Raw genomic sequence first — 21,471 nt, 5'->3', positions numbered from 1 at the left:
GTTTATCATTTTAATCATATAATAAACTGTTCGAAGTATCCTTGAACAAATTCATGACAAATTATGTGAATGATGTCTGATGGTAGAGTCATTAAACTCATGAATAATTCTCGTCAATCATCTTTTCCTCTTTCAGTGTCTGTGAAATGGGGAAAAGAAGTTTAACTTGGAGGTAAACACAGATGAGGCTACAGAGTTGTTTAGCTCAGCTGTTTGCATTAACGAACGTCACCCCGGAGACAGAAGATAATGCTGAAGGTAGTGTTCTCAAAGGTATAAATGTCATCAACAGTATTAAAGTAAATGGTTTGAACCGGGAGTATTGTTATATGTTTTATGAAATGTAGTCGTCAGGTTGAGCATAGTCCTGAGAAGGACTGTTTTTGTTGTTGTTGTTGGCGTTTGACAACTAGAGTAGTCATCTTCAGAGTCAAATGAGGAGTAAACGTAAAGGTTAGCCGTATTTGTTATCTGGCTCTTCGTCATTGTATTGTGTACAGGAAATGTGTGGTGTCAAAAAACAACAAAAAGCAGTCCTTCTCCAGAACCTAACGATCCTTACAACATGTCATAACTGAATGTTGTTATTGAGTTTTTAAGTAATAATATTAGATTTATTTTTTCTGTATGACTTATTTTAATCTGTTGTAAAATTTTTTCTCTCTTGAGCAGGATGATGGATGGAGTAACATGAAGCTTAAAATGTATGTAAATTTATTTACATAATTAATTTTATTATTTAATTTTTTAAAATTTATGTCAAATTGATTTTGCTTTAATTTGACATTTGTCTTATGGGATGTATGTTGATGATGATGGGTACTGTAGGTGAGCTATACAGGCTCCCAAAGAGAAAGTAATGTTCGTGGAAGACATGTCGGACTCCCAGCTAGCCGCCACTGTAAATACTTTTTTTATTTTGCGCACTTTATGTGAAATGGAAAGAAAAACAAACCTTTTTTTTTAAATTACAGTTGAAGCTACCCACGGGTCTTACAAATCTTGGAAACACTTGTTATATGAATGCAACTGTCCAATGTTTGTGTGTGTTTCTGTGAATTGAATGAGGATTGCAAAAGTAGTGTAGCTTGATAAACACTTTGATTGAACATTTATTGAAAATTTGGCATCTGTGAGTCTGCAGTCAGCCGAACAGTTGCATGATTGCAAAAGTTCTGAAACCAATTTTTTAAAATTATCATAAAGTACATAAAAATTTTGTAGTTTTTATGTGCTATTTGCATAGTTTTTACGTACTAAGTTTTCCATAAAGGTGCAATTGTGCACTGCCTAATGATGAAACACTTCATTAGCTTAAGTTTCATTGAAGACTTAAATCATGAAAAATGATGATAAGATTATAAAAGTACCCCTAGACCTTCAATTTTATATGCTTTTCTTTGAATTTTCTTAAAAGAATTAGCAGAAAATTTCTTTGATGAAAATAATTGACGTTTATTGGATGTGGTTGAGCATGATATCAAGAATTATTTGACCAAGGTCAAAGTTATCAGTAGAATAATTATTGATATCGCGCGAAAACCAAATTCAATAATTGTTTTATTATACAACTGTAAATACAGAAGCTTTTAAACTATTTTGTACGAAAGTCATAAAATTTTCCGTATCTTGAGTCAAAATAATTTTTGCTTTTAGTTTCATCTTTTAGTTTCATCTTTTTCCTTATGAAAACTTTCCTGACTGACATTGTTACACTTTCTGTGTTTTTTTTTACGTCTTTATTCAAAATAATTTAAGGAAAACAGTTTGTAAAATACTTGCAAATCTCAAGCAAGATTCCACCATTAACCTTTCTTCAATTTTTGTTTACAATTTTCACATAAAAATTCTAAGGGGCAAAACCCTGAGAATTATCTGTACGCTCATAGTTAGCCAATCGCAATCAAGACTGCATTAATAACATTGTATAGCAATTGCTTTCATGTATCATTTAATATTTAATGAACTCTTTTGTGAACAGATTCAATGGTACTACAAACTTTGCTTCACAGCTTAATTCTACAGAGCAAACTGTTTTGTCCGGCCTCAGAGATACATTTCAAAAAATCAATGAGAATTCCGACAGCTTCCCTCCGTTCTTTTTAGTTCAGGTGATGTATTTGAATTGATTTCTCATGCATTTATCCATGATAAAAACTTTCCGTACACCCATTTCCCACAAGTGAATTTTTGAAGAATAGCCTTGAAATGCAGTTTTTTACCCACAATTTCTAGGCGTTACATCTGGCATTTCCACATTTTGCTGAAAAATGATCAAGGCGTTCAATGCAACAGGTATTTGCGCAAAGCTATTTAAAGAACATTTATGTATTTAAAGCAGAGGTGAAACGAGCCTGATATTTTGTCTCAGTTTGTAAATTTTTGTGTGTTCCACTGCCACCCCTGTAGAAACAGTAGATTTTCCATCGCTGACAGTTTTTATGACATACTTACAACGACTCTCAACGACTTACAACGACTCTCAACTCTCAACGACTTACACGACTTACAACGACTCTCAACGACTTAACGACTTACAACGACTTATAACGACTTATAACGACTTACAACGACTCTCAACGACTTACAACGACTCTTAACGACTTACAGCGACTCTCAACGACTTACAACGACTTACAACGACTCTCAACGACCTACAACGACTCTCAACGACTTACAACGACTCTCAACGACTCTTAACGACTTACAACGATTCTCAACGACTCTCAACGACTTACAACGACTCTCAACGACCTACAACGACTCTCAACGACTTACAACGACTCTCAACGACTCTTAACGACTTACAACGATTCTCAACGACTCTCAACGACTTACAACGACTCTCAACGACTTACAACGACTCTCAACGACTTACAACGACTTACAACGACTCTGCTTTGAACGTTTGTCTTAACGACAGAATGATAGTGATCAAAAATTTACATAGCAAGAATAAAACCTGCGAGTGGGCTTTGCTACTCATCTAAAGCTATTCATCGTACTGTAGAAAAACAGTTTTCTTTTTTCTTTTTTACAGGATGCGAACGAATGTTGGACGCAGTTTGTCCGTATTCTGCAGCAAAAACTTCCGGCCGTGAGGTCTGGGGACGAAAATAAAGAGATGACAAACGGAGAGGCTTCATCGAGGCAGTCGTCATTAATCGACCAATATTTTGGTAATGATATGATTATTATTTTGATGATCATCGTAACAGCGTGTATTCATATATTTTTCATTTCAGGTATTCAGTTTCAAAGCACGTATCTTTTACCGATTTTTTCACAAATTGAAAAAAAATTACGATGTGTTGAGCTTATTTGCTTCATTTCAATAACGATGTGTTTCTGAAGCAATTGTTTTCTTCAAGTCTATCGTCGTCATAGTGGTTTTAACGTTTTTAACAGTATCTGCATATGAGAAGCATTAGTTACATGATCAGGTCTTTGGTTGATTTTGTTTGTGGGGAGGGGAGGGGAGGTCGCTTTTTGGAGCCATGTAAACGAGGTTGCCTGCCATCGATTTCATCTGCAAACCATTTTTTAGCACCTACTGGTGCATAGTTGAGGTTGAAGACAAATATTGTTTTGAATTTTATATTGTATTCTGTGGACGTTCTCATTTATAAAATTTCTATATCAGACCATAGGCAGCCCAATAAATCACTTAGCTACCTAAATTGTATAAACAAACGATAATTCTCTCCATTACAATGTAACAGACCGTGCGCCGCAAACTTTGTAATAATTGATTATGTATACATTATATATTTACCAAAATATAAAATAAAATATATAAAATAATAAATAATATAAAATAAATAAAATAAAATATATAAAATAATAAATAATATATAATAAATGATATAAAATATATGGTAAATATATGAATATATATACATAATCAATTAATACGAAGTTTGTGGCGCACAGTCTGTTACGATTGAATGGAGAGAGTTATCGTTTGTTTGTACAATTTAGCTAACTAAGTGATTTATTGGGCTACCTATGGTCTGATATAGAAATTTTATAAATGAGAACGTCCACAGAATACAATATAAAATCCAAAACAATATTTGTCTTCAACCTCAACTATGTACCAGTAGATGCTAAAAAATGGTTTGCAAATGAAATTGATGGCAGGCAACTTCATTTTTATGGCTCCAAAAGCGACCCACCCACCCTCCCCACAAACAAAATCAACCAAAGACCTGATCTGATTTATTGGGCCGCTTATGATCAAACACTTAATTTATCAACGATAGTCTGATGCTTTATGCTCGTTTCAAATTTATTGATCAATGCGTTTATCTTTTCGCTATTACCTTAACATTAACAGCTTAAAATGTACTGAAGCGCCCGATGAACCGGAATCTGTATCCACCGAGACCTTATATCAACTCAGCTGTTTTATCGATAAAGGTAAAGGTTTTCTGAAGTCCTCAGTACACTTGCTGTAGGAAGATCGATAAATTTGACGAAGGGGGGGGGGGAGGGCTTATGTTCATATAGGCATGTTTTGTGATTTTAAAGAATGTGTGTCAACCAAGATGCATTGCGCGTTGATCAACAGCGTGACGGCCATTTTGTGGGTCGAGAAAATGGCGGATTTTATTATTGTAGTCTATGCAACTTTGACAAACGATAATAACTTGTGTGAAATAGAGTTTTTTGCCAACTTTTCGGATAAATTAGTCGACGCAGTGACGAAAATGGATTCCGTGTGCCACAAGCTCAAAGAATAAGGATATAAACATGCGTAAACACAAGCACGCAATGCATCTTGGTTGATACACATTCTTTAAGTGTCTTTAAAACACAATGTTTTCTAAGGACTATAACGTGAATGTATGAATATGAGTCCTACCACCACCCCCCCCCCGTCCATTATCAATTTCATACGGTCCCGCAGTAATGTGTGAAAATGCACGAACAGTATAATTTACTATAGGTCTTTTTCTTCATGTTGTAGATGTAAAGTATCTCTATACAGGATTAAAAAATGTACGTATGTGCTGTAAACGTTATAATTAAAAAAAACCTTCATTATTGATCTCTTTTTGTTGTATTTCCAGCGTCTAACAGAAACTATTCATAAAAATTCAATGAGCCTTGGCCGAAATGCGGAGTATTTAAAAACTGTAAGTAAATTGACGTCGTTTTTTACTAACAATAATGCATTAGTATGTGTGCCGGACGTCATTGCTGTCTGGTTAGTTTTGTTGTTTTTGTTGAACTGGATCCCTTTGCATGGAGCATGCGTAGCGCTATCTAATGGATAGTGATATTTTGCCAAAAGCTCCACTTTAAACAAGTCGAGCATTTCATTGGCAGCACAGAATACTGTCATATACAGATTCCCACCTTTAAATATACCTGTAAAACAGTCACTATCATAAACAGATTCCCACCTTTAAATAACCCGTAAAACAATCACTATCATAAACAGATTCCCACCTTTAAATAACCCGTAAAACAATCACTAACATAAACAGATTCCCACCTTTAAAATAACCCGTAAAACAATCACTATCATATACAGATTCCCGCCTTTAAATAACCCGTAAAACAATGACTATCATAAACAGATTCCCACCTTTAAATAACCCGTAAAACAATCACTATCATAAACAGATTCCCACCTTTAAATAACCCGTAAAACAATCACTATCATAAACAGATTCCCACCTTTAAATAACCCGTAAAACAATCACTATCATATACAGATTCCCACCTTTAAATATACCGTAAAACAATCACTATCATAAACAGATTCCCACCTTTAAATAACCCGTAAAACAATCACTATCATATACAGATTCCCACCTTTAAAATAACCGTAAAACAATCACTATCATAAACAGATTCCCACCTTTAAATAACCCGTAAAACAATCACTATCATATACAGATTCCCACCTTTAAACAACCCGTAAAACAATCACTATCATATACAGATTCCCACCTTTAAATAACCCGTAAAACAATCACTATCATAAACAGATTCCCACCTTTAAATAACCCGTAAAACAATCACTATCATAAACAGATTCCCACCTTTAAATAACCCGTAAAACAATCACTATCATAAACAGATTCCCACCTTTAAATAACCCGTAAAACAATCACTATCATATACAGATTCCCACCTTTAAATAACCCGTAAAACAATCACTATCATAAACAGATTCCCACCTTTAAATAACCCGTAAAACAATCACTATCATAAACAGATTCCCACCTTTAAATAACCCGTAAAACAATCACTATCATAAACAGATTCCCACCTTTAAATAACCCGTAAAACAATCACTATCATAAACAGATTCCCACTTTTAAATAACCGTAAAACAATCACTAACATAAACAGATTCCCACCTTTAAATAACCCGTAAAACAATCACTATCATATACAGATTCCCACCTTTAAATAACCCGTAAAACAGTCACCATCTTATTCAGATTTTCACCTTTTATAACCAGTAAAAAAATAACTGTTTCATGAATGAGGCATTTTCTGGTCTTCGTGCACTCATCTTATGATCTTGAATTGAAAGATAAACTTCCCCAGCATGTTAAAGGTATTTCTTTTTCTTTTTAGTCTCTTTTAAAGCGTCTGCCTGCATACCTTTCAATACAATTTGTTCGTTTTTATTACAAAGAAAAAGAGAAGGTTAACGCAAAAATTTTAAAGGTATGAATGTTCACTATGACGTTGTTTCAATAACCCATCCCTAGCAGTTCACTATGGCGTTGTTTCAATAACCCATCCCTAGCAGTTCACTATGGCGTAGTTTCGATAACCCATCCCTAGCAGTTCCCTACGGCATAGTTTCGATAACCCATCCCTAGCAGTTCCTATGGCATAGTTTCGATAACCCACCCTAGCAGTTCCCTATGGCATAGTTTCGATAACCCACCCTAGTAGTTCCCTATGGCATAGTTTCGATAACCCACCCTAGCAGTTCCTATGGCATAGTTTCGATAACCCACCCTAGTAGTTCCTATGGCATAGTTTCGATAACCCACCCTAGTAGTTCCTATGGCATAGTTTCGATAACCCACCTAGCAGTTCCCTACGGCATAGTTTCGATAACCCATCCCTAGCAGTTCCCTACGGCATAGTTTCGATAACCCACCCTAGCAGTTCCTACGGCATAGTTTCGATAACCCATCCCTAGCAGTTCCCTACGGCATAGTTTCGATAACCCATCCTAGCAGTTCCCTACGGCATAGTTTCGATAACCCACCCTAGCAGTTCCTACGGCATAGTTTCGATAACCCATCCCTAGCAGTTCCCTACGGCATAGTTTCGATAACCCATCCCTAGCAGTTCCCTACGGCATAGTTTCGATAACCCACCCCTAGTAGTTCCCTATGGCATAGTTTCGATAACCCATCCCTAGCAGTTCCCTATGGCATAGTTTCGATAACCCACCTCTGACAGTTCCCTATGGCATAGTTTCGATAACCCATCCCTAGCAGTTCCTATGGCATAGTTTCGATAACCCATCTCTGACAGTTCACTATGGTATAGTTTCGATAACCCATCCCTAGCAGTTCTCTATGGCATAGTTTCGATAACCCACCCTAGCAGTTCCCTATGGCATAGTTTCGATAACCCACCCTAGCAGTTCCCTATGGCATAGTTTCGATAACCCATCCCTAGCAGTTCCCTATGGCATAGTTTCGATAACCCATCTCTGACAGTTCACTATGACGTAGTTTCAATATTTTGCTCTAACCGTTTTTCAAATCATAATTTAATTTCTAAGGATGTGAAATTTCCATTAACATTGGATTTGTTGGAACTATGTACACCAGAACTCCAAAAGATTGTTACCAATTCGTGAGAAATTCAAGGAGATGGATGACAAAAACTCGAGGAGGAAAAGGCACGTAGAGTTAAAGCACTTGAGGATACACTATACACATAAGTTGAGGATACACTATACACATGTGTACTTGAGGATACACTATACACATAGTACTTAAGGATACACTATACACATGAGTACTTGAGGATACACTATAAACATGAGTACTTGAGGATACACTATACACATAAGTACTTGAGGATACACTATACACATGTGTACTTGAGGATACACTATACACATGAGTACTTAAGGATACACTATACACATGAGTACTTGAGGATACACTATACACATAAGTACTTGAGGATACACTATACACATGTGTACTTGAGGATACACTATACACATGAGTACTTAAGGATACACTATACACATGAGTACTTGAGGATACACTATAAACATGAGTACTTGAGGATACACTATAAACATGAGTACTTGAGGATACCAATAATGTTTTATTTTCTCTTTACTCCCCTCCCTGTGGGATTTATTGTTATCATTCAAGTGGGGATTAGTAAAGGCGAGAGGCTAAATAAAAGAGGCTGGGGACTAAATGAATTTTCACACAAATTGTTTTCGCATTTTATATGTAATTCACATGCTTCAATATTACTTTTTATTAAAATACTCAATCCCCATTCCTTATGCAATGTCGGCAGAGAACCTGACAAAGTCCATGCTCAATGCACATAATCTCGTTGTTCAGAGACTTGGAGGTGAATGTATGTCAGGGTTTGTTTTTGCTACCTTTCAAATGTGGGATCATTAAAAGGGTGAGGTGGGGTAAAATAGGTATGGAGCTGTTGAAGTGGGTACTCGAGGGTACTTGAGGGTACTCGAGTGTACTTGAAGATTTTAATTATGGTGTGTCTATGTTGTGATGTATACGCTTTAGAAAATATTTTTGTCTGATCGAATTTTTTTAACATATGTTATTTGTGCTTGTACGTATTTAGAAAGCTAAGCTTGAGGGAAAGAAATCTGGTGTTAATAAAATGGATGTCGATTCTGACGTAAAGGAATACCAACCATACTCTTTTTCTGATGGTAAGTTACTATAGAATTGGATTTGATAGTTAAGATTAAGAAACTATCGATTGCATGAAATAGATTCGATTTATTAGGTTTTATTTAAATGGTTTTGGAACACAGCCAGTAATTCGCAGTTCATTAATTCATGACGCAAACTGCTTGAAATTTTTCAAATATCTTTCAAAACAAAGATCAAAGAATAATTTGTCTGTTAAATTGTCGGCAGAACGGCCGAATTTTGTGATTCAAGAATATTTTCTGTCGTTTCCTCCTTCAAAAATACATTTTACATATAATGGTCGCAAGACTTGGCAAAAGATTAAAGATGAAATGAAACGCTCATCTTTTTAACAAGCAAACACGTTTGTATTTCCAGTCTTATTGGGCTCGTCTGAAGGTTAACATCAAATCTGTTAGTAAAATTATGTCCTTTTGTTTGCCCATGATGCAACATTGTGTCGGTCTGGCGTCATCACTTCTGTTTCAATAATGGCTTTGCCACTTTGCCAAAGATTAAGTATGTAACGAAGCGTGTCTATTTAATAGGCGAACGTATTTTATATTTACAATCTTCTTGCACTGGCATCAAGGTTGACAAATTCTACTTAAGTACACATTTTGTGTAAAACCTTGATTCGTGGCGTAGAAAAGCATTAACGTGGAGCGTTGCCATCTTTTCGAGGTAAATAATCTAACCGTGTATTGTTGTTATTTCGTGGTACGCGCAATAAATCGATTATCGCAACAATTTGGACACTGTTGACTTCATTTTGGAGAAGTGTTTTGGATAAAGTGAGTAAAATCGTTATTTCCTTTTCAACACTCACTGATAGCGTTTTGACGAATGTTCCATATAAAGGCCTTTAAAATATACGAGTTGAAATCGTTGGGGAGAAGATTATTTACTGCATCGTTTGTTTTCTGAATGAAGTGCTCTCCTGGACAAAGAATTATCTGTACGTTATTGATTATTGAAACGTGAGTTTTTTTGCACTCAAAAAAGTGAAACTTCAATCGGATTACATTGCAATTATTTTGTGTTGGCACGCGTAGACTCTCAGAAAACGCTTAACAGCATTTCTGATATCGTTTTGCGCCATGATCGAAGTATTAGTTGGTATTATTTTGATATATTTTTTCTGGAGAGTTCTCTTTTTCTATTGGTCACATTTAACGTCACGTGATCTGCCACCCGGTCCATTTCCACTTCCCTTTCTGGGAAACTTAAATTTGATTGGTACGACCGTTCATATTGATTTGGCAAAGCTTGCTAAGAAATATGGCGATCTAATGACAATCTACTTCGGAAGCGAGCGTGCGCTTGTCGTGAGCAGCTCGGAAATGGCTCGGGAGGTACTCGTGAGGCAATCATTTGTTTTTGGTGGACGACCGTTGAACCTACCTTACGCGGCCATTTTGTTTAGTCACGATGGTAAGAATATCGCTTTTCGAAAGAAATTTCTCAGCGTTGGAAGAAACAACGTAAAATATTTTATGCTGCTTACAGGACGTTTGGTAATAGTCTTGAAAATAAGGCTTGTGACGTCATAAAGGATCTTTTGGCTGACCTGGGAGAAAAACGGTCACTCAAGGAACATTCCGCAAGATATATTTCATTGTGTTGCTAACATCATTTGTGCCATAACATTTGGGTTCAAATACGACAAAGATGACCCAGAATTCCATGCTCTCATGAACACTTTCAATGTTGTGCAGCAGTATGTTGCCCTGGCAACCTCATTGATGCCATCCGTTGCTAAGGAGATTGCCTTTGAAGAGCGTGATTAAACTTAAGTCGGCCACTAATCTTTTGGACACGATTGTTTTGCGAATATACGGGGAGCACGAAACCGCAAATCCAGTGGAAGACTACGATTTGACGCATGCGTTTCAGAAGCAATCAGATGACATCATGGATAGTAAGAGTAATGACGTCATTTTAACGAAGGAAGAAATAACTTGTATGATGAAAGATATTTTTATAGCGGGAATTGAAACCTCGACGTCAGTGATCACGTGGGGGCTGTATCTCTTGGCTTTTCATTCAGATATACAAGATCAGATTTACGAAGAGATGATGCAAGTTCTAGGCCCCGATTCTCCCCCGACATTTTCCGACCGTCATCGACTACCTTTGCTCTGGGCAAGCATCACAGAAACGTTAAGATATGGGTCTATTGTACCTTTACTTCTACCCCATAGAGCAACATCCGATGCAAAATTAACGGTTTTCACATTCCTAAAGACACGACTGTAATCGTAAATGCCTTTGCTATTCATAATGACGCAAGAACTTGGCATGACCCGCATGTCTTTAGGCCAGCCCGATTTTGAATAGCTGTGGAAATTATTCGACACCACCGCCTTTCTCGACGCTTCCATTCTCGGCAGGCAGTCGCGTTTGTGTCGAGAGACTCTCGCGAAGATGGTTGTGTTCGATGTCATTGCCCGGATGTTATATAGTTACCGTATGACATTGGTAAACATGAAGTATCAGAGAGTGGAAGCTGACATGACGAATACAGATTCTATTCTTAAGCCGAAACATTTGCAAATAGCTCTTGAAAAACGTTGTGTCGTAAAAACTGACGCAGTTGATGAAACGATAAAATGTCACTTTTAGTTTTTTACTCTTGGTTTAATGACCAGTAGATTCATACGTTAAAATCTTTCATACTTAATTTTGTATATTATCTTGATGTAATCTTTCTTATATATTTAAAATAATAGTATTGTTCTTTAAATGCATAAATTTTTTCGAATTACAAAATTATAAGCAGTGTTCAATTTGTCTTCTGTCACCGTGCATCAAGTACATTACCCTTCTTATCCTTGCATGTAGTAGATTACCCTCTTTATCCATGCATGAAGTACATTACCTCTTTCATCCATGCATGTAGTAGATTACTCTCCTTATCCATGCATGAAGTGCATTACCCCTTCTTATCCATGCATGAATTACATTACCCATTTCATCCATGCATGTAGTAGATTACCCTCCTTATCCATGCATGAAGTGCATTACCCCTTCTTATCCATGCATGAATTACATTACCCATTTCATCCATGCGTGTAGTAGATTATCCTCCTCGTCCATGCATGAATTACATTACCCATGGTATTCATGTATGAAGTACCGGATCCCTCGTTATCCATGCATGAACCTTTCTAATCTTTGTTTGATTTTCAGACACTGGCTCTAATAACAGTGGTTTTTACCAGTTGCAAGCTGTTCTGACTCATCAAGGACGATCATCGTCATCTGGTCATTATGTGGCATGGATCAAAGGGAGTAACAATGAGTAAAGGTTATTATATTGCATGAATCAAAGGGTGTAATAGGGAGTAAAGTCTTATATCATTGGACTATAGTTTCTTTCTTCAACCCCATCTGACCTTAGGTACTAAACATATTGCATCGGGGTGATAAACATCTCGATTCAAACGTTTAAACACAAAAGATTCGCGAGCTTCGCTTTTGTTTTTATATTGTCAACATACGTCTCGTTGCTGCAAGCTTTTTTCGTAAAGGTAAAGTCCAACGTTACGTCAATTTCCTGTGCGTTTTATTTTTCTAAACAAGCCCGTTGCAAATAATTTCAATCCATTCGAGATCTTTATAACAAGTGAAAGAACAACTGCCATTAATATAATAAATATCGGTGAAAGTATTATTATATCTCGTATTGCATCCAACGCGAGGAGTTTCTCCGCATTATAAGAACCGTTACCTTCTTCATGATAAAGAGTCTTGACCAAGGTAATCCCGCATAAAATAACGTGTATAGCTAAAAAGATAGACTCCACGATACTATCGCGTTTGGTCTGAAAGGGGAACACCAGCATGTGACATAGCAAAATCGCCACGCAGATCGTTAAAGCGACCAGCATTCGTAATTTAACATCGTAGAGAAAAGTCAGCACGACAATTAAAACCAGTCTACGAAAGATGAGAAATCCTTCCCACGGTATGCGCGAAGTTGTAAAATATTCATCGGCTTTATAAAGTCTGAATGGACCCTGTAAGACATGAAGTATCCTAGAAATACTGTTCGTACTCTTTGCGGTAGGACATTCGATGTTTGTTTCTTCATTGTTCGTTTTTATCTCACATATATCCTGCATTGTATGGTCGTTGTTATGTTGTCCCATTCTCGTGAAACCGCGTATCCTTGTGAATAGATACAGCCAATAGCAGCAGAAGGGTAGAGGAAGAGGCAAGCAATACAGAAGTGCTTGACGGTGATCTTTCAAGTCGTAGAAGATGCGATCCGAGAACAGGAACAAGACAAAACGGCAGTATGGATGTTATGAAATATGCCAGGAAAATATATTGATATAGCTGATAACATTTAACGTTGCCGTTAATGTGGAGAACTTGTTCATCATCCAATGGAACACAATGCAGCAAGGATAAACAGAGTTGAGTGGATGATGCGTACATAAGGAGGGAGATGAGCGTATATGCTGAAGCAATGCGCGCCTCGAAACTTTGGTCTTTCCGTCGTCTCTTGCATCAGTCTCGATGGAAAACGGGATGTCTCGTGACGTGTAAGATTTAAAGCGTTTACAGACGAAATTCTTTAAAATTGTTGCCGTGAACAGCACGGCAAGAAATGTGAAGGACGTAGCCCAGCGAGTGAAGGATTGTTTGTTTTGTGACGTCATTAAGGTCACGAATTGGACATTCCAGGAATGGAATACTCATGATGATGAAGTTGAAAATTTCTCCGATCTTATTACGTACTTCCGTCATGGCTGTTTGACGGGATTCAAAATTAGTTGGACTCACCAAGAAACGGCTGATTTGGTAATAGTAGAATACGATCTTCAACAATCCGCTGTTGGTTTCTTTGGAGGAAGTGAAAAAATTCGCTGACAAATCGAATTATTTCTTTATGGTAGAGAAAAACACTAAATAAACGATACAGTAGCCGAGGCCAAAGAGAATAGCATCATAATGACCGCAGTTAGCGTTTGGAATGCATGCTGCAGAAAACAACGATACCGACATGCCATGCGGGCATTCCCGCAAATTTTACCTTGTCTCTTTCCATGGCAACTACTGTATGTGACGCAGTCATTGCCTTGGCAACAGTAACCGTGTGGGCATCGTATGAAGCGGACTGATTGGTTGACTTTATATCCCCAGTAGTTTGGCTTTGCTGTCAGGCGACCATTGTAACATTGACCGCCATTCGCGCAGTCCTGACAATTGATACTGTTGGTGATATTGTTATGAAGTATCGCACGACTTACCGAATAAGTATTCCGCTGACATGGTTTACATTTTACCACGAACTCGTTGCATTCAACGTATGCCTTATTTTTGACCTCGTGGCAAAACATCTTTTTGGACATCACATATCCGTAGGGACAAAGGATCTTGAAGTTGTCCTGAAGACGGAAACGACGTACATTATCGGGCTTCGTGAAAATGTACGCGATGACGTTTAGTTCACGTTGCGTCGCGGTGATATTAAACGTGTTGTTTTTTTGAAACAGCACGAAGTTCTTTTTTTGTGAGAAGATTAGCGTCGAGGACGATGCAGGATTCGAGTTCTCGAAATAACAGTCTCTGAATATAACGGCAACACTGTATGAAGAGACGCCAATGACAGCATCGTTGGGCTCATTTCCGCCATAGTTATCGATAAACGTGCATTTTGTGAACAGAAATTTTCCAGGATTTAAATGGAGATTGTTAAAACGACTTGAGCGATATTTATGCGTGTTTATGAAAGTGTTGTTGACGAAACGTACAGCTTTGCCTCGAAGGCCACCACGCGAACGATCAAAAAAAACGTACAAAACGGATGATGTGTTTTCAAATAACGAATTAGAAATAACAACATTAAAGATATCTACTTTTCTTAGCAGCGGCTCAAGTCGAAGTATTGTTCCTGTGCAACGGTTGTCTTTTAGTGTTAGGTTATTTAGATGAATAAGCGTTTGTTTTCGTTTCTTTGCGAACTTGTTCCCCTTGATATAAAGCGTATTTCCTGTGTTAGTTCCAGTGCATATTCCAAAATGATCTGTGAATTTGCTGCTTACAATTGTGACATTACTATAGACTGCCATTGGCAATATTTGTAGAAGCGATCCGCACATTTTCTTTTGCTCGCCATGAAAATGACAGTTTGACACGAAAACGGTCGTATGTTGAACGTAGAGTGTCTTTTTTTCCATAATTGTTCGAAGGGAGACAGGACTGGCGCGAAACGTACTGTCGACAAGATGTGCTGTTAGATTTAGACAACTCATTGACGCCGATGGATACGTACGACCATAAAAGTACTCTTGAGGATCGTGATGGAACAATCGTGAGCTGATTTTGCTGCGATTGCTGTATTGGAAACTCGGAAAACGCAGTTCCTGATGTAAAGTGCGAATCTTGATCGTTTATCGCAGCGAATGACCGAGTTTGAAGATATCAGAATCAAATTCGTCGTGTTTATGGTGATCTTTTCATTCAGTGATGGTATTTTGAATAATTGAGCTCCTCTTTTGCATTCAATTGTCGGTTTGCCTTTGTGACCTATGAACGTTAGGGACTTGTTAAGATATGTAACTGTTCTTGAATCTTGGCATTCGTCATATGGCTTGTGCGCATATTCAATGAGAATCTTCTCACCAGGCCTTGCAATCGTTATGGCGTGTCTGATCGTTCGACAAGGACGATTTTTATAACCACACGATGGAAAATCTGCGCCATTTTGACTGACGAACAACGATTTTGAAAGTACACTTTGACAAGCTAAAGAAGGAAATTCGATTATAAACGCTCTATCTCATCATTTGTTCTTGTAAGAACTCTTTAGGAAATTGCTAAATGAAATTTGACAGTCTATTTTTACTCATTCGAAAAAACTTTGTTTTGTAAGAAGGTGGTTCCTTTTAGGGGTGGTTCCATTAAGGGAAATTCTTTTACGGGCGGTTACTATGTGTGCGGGGGCTCAAGGGCGGTTACTTTCGAGAATGAGCGCCAGTTTTAATTCACTGGGATGATTACGTTGTGGTCAACGCAAAAGAAACTGCTTAGTTAGGGTTGATGTATTTTAGCTACGAAGTAGTTGTTTTATTACTGAGTGTAATGAAATATGTTTAAGTTAGTCACGGTTGAAGCATCGAGCGCCGTTTTATGAAAGTTGATATGATTTAAGTTGAAACCAAGTATTTGTTTGCGTAGAGACAAGTCTCATGCAAACACGAGTTACGTATTAAAAAATCATTGAACAAAGAATCTAAAATGTCCGTTTGCTGTTTTGCATCAACTGTGGCGTCATCGCCATCATTTCAAATCAAAGTAACTTCAAGACAAAAGAACTTCAGGACAAGTTGAGTGAATTTCTACCAAAAGTGTTCACTTGTTCGTGATGATTTAAATTCCAACAACTTACCCAGATCGAATACACTGAAGCAGAACATGACAGAAAACCTCCAACTCAAAGCCATTTTGTGAAAAACTTTTCAAACGAAGAGAATAATGAAGTAAAAACGTAGAAACGATAGACGTGGAATGAAGTGGGAATCCTGGCAATGGTCTTATATAAAATAAATCTGTGTGGGCAGCAAACGTCCGTTTGATATCATTAATCATGTCTTGAAATGACAGGTGTTAGTTTACACGTGGTAGGTGGGGCGAACGCTTCTACTTCCTCCTTTAGTTTTCTTTTTTTCAATCGTAATTTTGTCCGACTTTTGAGTATGAAAACATGCGCTTAAGTTGTGTAATCAATGTCTGTAACTAATTTTGCAGGCAACGCACATCATTTTTATGTTCTGTTCATATATTTTAGACTCTTGAGAATGACTATTGTTGTTGGTGTTGACTGACGTTTCGACAACCTTTGATGAAGATGACTCCCGCTAAGGTTGTCGAAACTTTAATCATCATTCAACAACAAGAGTCCTTCTCAGGGCTCTATCTACATCCACAAACATGTAGCTATACTCCCGGGTTCAAACCATTTACTTTATATTTTAGACTATTGGATTAAGTGCGACGACGATAAAATAACGCACATTACTGAGGAAGATGTTTTGAAATTATCCGGGGGAGGTAAGATCACCCTCTGCCTAAGTTTTAATGGTGATTATCATTGTGTTAGGTATTTGCTGCTGAAGTTTTAGCTGAATTTAGAGGAAGGGTTCTTTGAAAATTTTATCAATGCTTTATGATCATGTTTTTGCTTCTTTTTTGTGTTTGGGTTAGAGCCTCTCAATGATATTGCAATTTTTATATATATTGCAATCAATATCGTATCACAATGTCTAAACATTCTTTCAAATATAATGTTACCTTTCTTCATGCCGACTAAAACTTTTCAGCTAGGAAAAGACTTATTTTGCGTGGGTTTTATCGTTAATTGAGACGTTGAAACGAAAGCGAAACAAACTCTCGAGCATGTGCAACCCTCGACCTTCGGTCTCGGGCTTGCACTGATCTTCTCTCCAGTTCTCCCAAAGGTCTCCCCGGTTTTCATAAGCCTGTGCAAACACAGTAAACATCTTTTATTTCTTAAATAATATTAATCTAGTCTATTTTAATACATCATTTGCTCATCATTGGAGCACATTGAACATTCCATTATACGCTTTGACTTATCAATAGTCATTTAGAAAATTCATTAGCGCGAAGGAATAATCAAGGGCATTAGTCTAAAATCAATAATATTTATTTATGCCGCATAGCATAACAATAGCGAATATTAAAGTAGCATTAACGTGCAATCCATAAAATCAAATAAACATTTATATACTTTGCACGAAAGACGTCTTTCCCAACAGAAATAGTCTATCGCAGTTAGTCTTTTGCAATTGCAACACCCCACTTCTATGTCATAGAAAATAGCTTTGATTTTATTTGAATGTCTGCTTTATTTTAATGATCCTTGGTTAAGGCTGTTTCTCCTTTAGGTGACTGGCATTGTGCATATGTGTTGCTATACGGGCCGAGAAGACTAGAAATCATTAAAGAATCTTCGTGATCACGTGATCTTAAGAAGAAGTGGATTTTGTACCTTTAAAGAATGCGGTATTGTGCCGATATGTCTATGGGTTGATATCATCTTAAAATCTCCTGTTGAGTAATTTGTTTCAAATCAACACTGCAGTATTTTCTTCAGTGTCATCGAGACAGTTAAGTTTATACGCTAGCCAATTGACAATTGTCAAAAAGATTTGTATTTTAAAGATTTGATTATTTGTACATGGAGAAATTGCGTTTTCGATTTTTTACAAATTCATTTCGATGAAGGCATGCAAATTGTAACTTTTTTTTAAATGGCGAACGACAAAGTTTTGCTTTTACTTTTGCTTTTCTTGTCTTTAAAAAACAGGTAAGGAATTTTTTTTTATCATTTAGTGTTTACAAATACTTATGTTGTATGTTTAAAGTTTTCATTCGTTGTTACTCTCAACCACAAAGATTTTGTAAACATATTGTTGTAGGACAACATTGATTTAGAAAATAACGATGAGACGTTCTGTTGATTGACATGTATACTTTAGGGTACACTATACACATGAGTACTTAATCGTACACTATACACATGAGTACTTGACCGTACACTATACACGTGAGTGCTTGACTATACACTATACACATGAGTAATTGAGGTTACATTATACACATGAGTACTTGTCAATGTCAAGTACTGAATTTTGTGTACCTCTTCTATTCAACGTATTGTAGGACACATTTGTATGACGTTAGAAAAAGTTTTGAGCGAAGAATTTAAGGAATAAATGTGTTACTTTTGTGTTCTCAACTTACATCTGTCTTTTGTTAAGCATCATGACTTACCTCTATCATCAAGACTTACATCTGTCATCGTGGTGTCACTGTATTTTACGCTAACTTGGAGAATTTCACAATTATTCATTTACAAATATATCAAAATATAAACTATTGCTACTCTTGGATAATGAATAATTCAGACAGGGTTGCTGCAAATACTGGGGATTAAATTAATTTTATTCTTGCTAGTTCATTTCGTGCTTCAAAAAATGTCCAATTGTCATTGCTCTGCACGATGATTAACGTTCACTCTTTAATGGAATTTATATCGCTACCGTATTGTTGTTAATTGACAAGATACTTACGTTTTCTTGTCATAGCTGGCTTGATTCCAACTGGAATTTAACCTTATTTAATAAAACCATTGCAAAATCAGGCGTATTCCTCAAATACTTCTTGTGCTCTCTCTCTCTCTTTCTCTTTCTTCAGACAACAATTTTTAATTTTTGCGACTTTTTGTGAATGGAGAACAATATGGGATTGCATCATTGCTCTCTATCAAATCAAACCAGTTCTAATGTTGTAATGAATTTCAACAAAATCCCTTTTCTATTTAAGGTCATGTTTGTGATAATCCTCTATTAAAAAACGCAGAAAAATTCCCAGATTCTTGGTTTACTGCCTTCCCAAAGAGTCGTAGTGCTTCTAAAGCAAGAATATCCAGTGGTAGTTCATGGTGTGCTCCTGCTGCAGATGGCAATTATTATTTTCAACTAAATTTCCCAAGTCTTTATGCAGTTAACGTTATCGCAATCTTTGAAGACAGTTCAAGTTCAAGCTTTGTAACTAAATATCACTTGCAGACAAACATTGATGGTGTGAGCTGGATATCTGAAAAATCCCAGAAGGTAAGGGTAGAATTTTCGAATTTGTATATTATAAATTTAATGGGAAATCTAAAAAAGGAATGAAGTTATAAACTAAGTAAACTTTTAAATTGCTATTTATATACAAGCTTGTGTGCAGATGTTGATTCAGTGGTGTAGCCAGCACGCAAAATTGCTGGTTCTATGTAAATTTCAGATCATTATCATTATTCATTTCTTTAGAGATCTATTGTTTTTACAGTTAGTGAGCTCTGAGAAATTTACATATAGCACGACCAAATTTGTGGGCTAGCTACGTCACTGTGTTGATTGTCTTGGTTACTCCTGCACTACGAAGGACTCTTGCATTTGATTATAAAGTTTAAATTGTAGCTATGTGCATGATTTGAAGAGATACATAGACAATGCATAAACTACTCTCCTCTGGACAGCGTTAAACAAACCTTTCTTTTCTCTAACCTTGCTCTGCAAATACACGAAAATCTTTTTTTTGTTTTATTCCAGATTTATCTAGGAAACAAAAATGGTTACAATGATGCGGCTATAGAAAAGTTTTCTGGTGGCCTTAAATCCAAAGCTTTGCGAATCTTTCCATTGAAATTTGTTGGTGCACCGTGTTTACGAATTGAAATTTGTGGTGGAGGTAAGAGGTAGAAAAATATACCAGGTTTACTTTGCACTGTAAGCACTTAATTTTTCAATATATAAAGTTTTTTTCTCTGAGCATTAATTAAACATGAGTTAGTTGACAAAACAGAACAATTTTCCATGAAGGCTGAAGTGTTAGTTTCTTCTCTAATGAAATAAACTTATTGAAACAAGCCTTTTCAACATGCAGTTAAGTTTAACACGTGTTATTGGAGAAAAAGCAGAACACTTATTTCATTTAGGGGCTACACATGGTTCAATTTGTAGATTTTTCTTTTATCGTGCAGACTTACTCCCAGATAAACCAACAGATCTCATTGCAACCAAATCTGCATCGACGTACCTCGAGATATCATGGAAACATCCCAAAAAAACTGGTGTAAAACTTGGTACAAATATCTCGAATCCTCTTACAAGATATCTATTGATTTTGCTGAAGGATACTATGATTGTTTTTTATAAAACTCTGGAGGTAACTGACAAAAAACCGTACAACATTACGAATCTTGTTCCTTACGCAACGTATAAAGTTAATGTGTTCGCTGGCAATTCTGAAGGCTTTGGTAGATCAACTACAGCTACTTTTAGAACTGCTGAAGATGGTGAGTTCATTGCGTTCCAAACCTAACTTATAGCATAAATAAATCATGAATAGTTGACAGGGATGAATACATGAGGTGTGAGAGCGGTTACACCCTCAGCTTTAGAAAAATGATAAAATGATCGCTGAAAGACAACATTAGTTGGTAATGTTCTGATTTGTCATTCATTTTTATCTTGTAGACGGTGGAAATACTGGTGCCATTGCTGGTGTAGTTGTAGCTGCAATTTTGCTCATTATTTTTGTCATATTGGTCATTCTTTTTGTTAGGATCAATTCAAACTCTGCTACAGTGCAGTGAACTGCGTATTGTAGTTATTTGACGGCTACTAAAAGTTCTCAAAAATGGGGGAAGTTGAATTTTTTTCGCGAAATTATTAGACGTTTTCTGAAATTTAACGTACTATAGAAGAATATGATTAAGCATAGAATTTTATTTCCTTTTTAACTATAAGAGTGAACGAGAGTGAATGATTCTGAACAGTATTTGAAAACAATTTGGAACATAACATCAAATTTTTAGACTAAGGATGTAGTCAATATTTGAAATAGGATAACGGCTGTAATAATTTTTATCTAAATACATTAAATAAGAAATAAAGTTAAATTACAAATAAACAGTGGCGTAGCATGCTCAGTATTTTATTTTAATGAGACGTGGGGAACGGGATTTTGATACATT

The 21,471-nt window shown here is 36.5% G+C and overlaps 1 protein-coding gene and 1 pseudogene across 1 annotated transcript; both read left to right on the top strand.

Annotated features, from left to right (window-relative positions):
• Nucleotides 1-803: 803 nt before the first annotated feature.
• Nucleotides 804-18,091, top strand: LOC124452202 (annotated as a pseudogene).
• On the top strand, nt 17,962-21,403 carry LOC124452201. Its single transcript, XM_047002784.1, has 5 exons — nt 17,962-17,971; nt 19,272-19,561; nt 20,045-20,183; nt 20,476-20,790; nt 20,972-21,403. The coding sequence occupies exons 1-5, from the start codon at nt 17,962-17,964 to the stop codon at nt 21,088-21,090; spliced, it is 873 nt and encodes a 290-aa protein (XP_046858740.1). The 3' UTR covers nt 21,091-21,403.
• Nucleotides 21,404-21,471: the final 68 nt, after the last annotated feature.

The sequence above is a fragment of the Xenia sp. Carnegie-2017 genome, unplaced genomic scaffold (assembly GCF_021976095.1).
Source record: "Xenia sp. Carnegie-2017 unplaced genomic scaffold, XeniaSp_v1 HiC_scaffold_24, whole genome shotgun sequence".
NCBI lineage: Eukaryota > Metazoa > Cnidaria > Anthozoa > Malacalcyonacea > Xeniidae > Xenia > Xenia sp. Carnegie-2017.
This window is presented reverse-complemented; position numbering and strand designations above follow the sequence as displayed.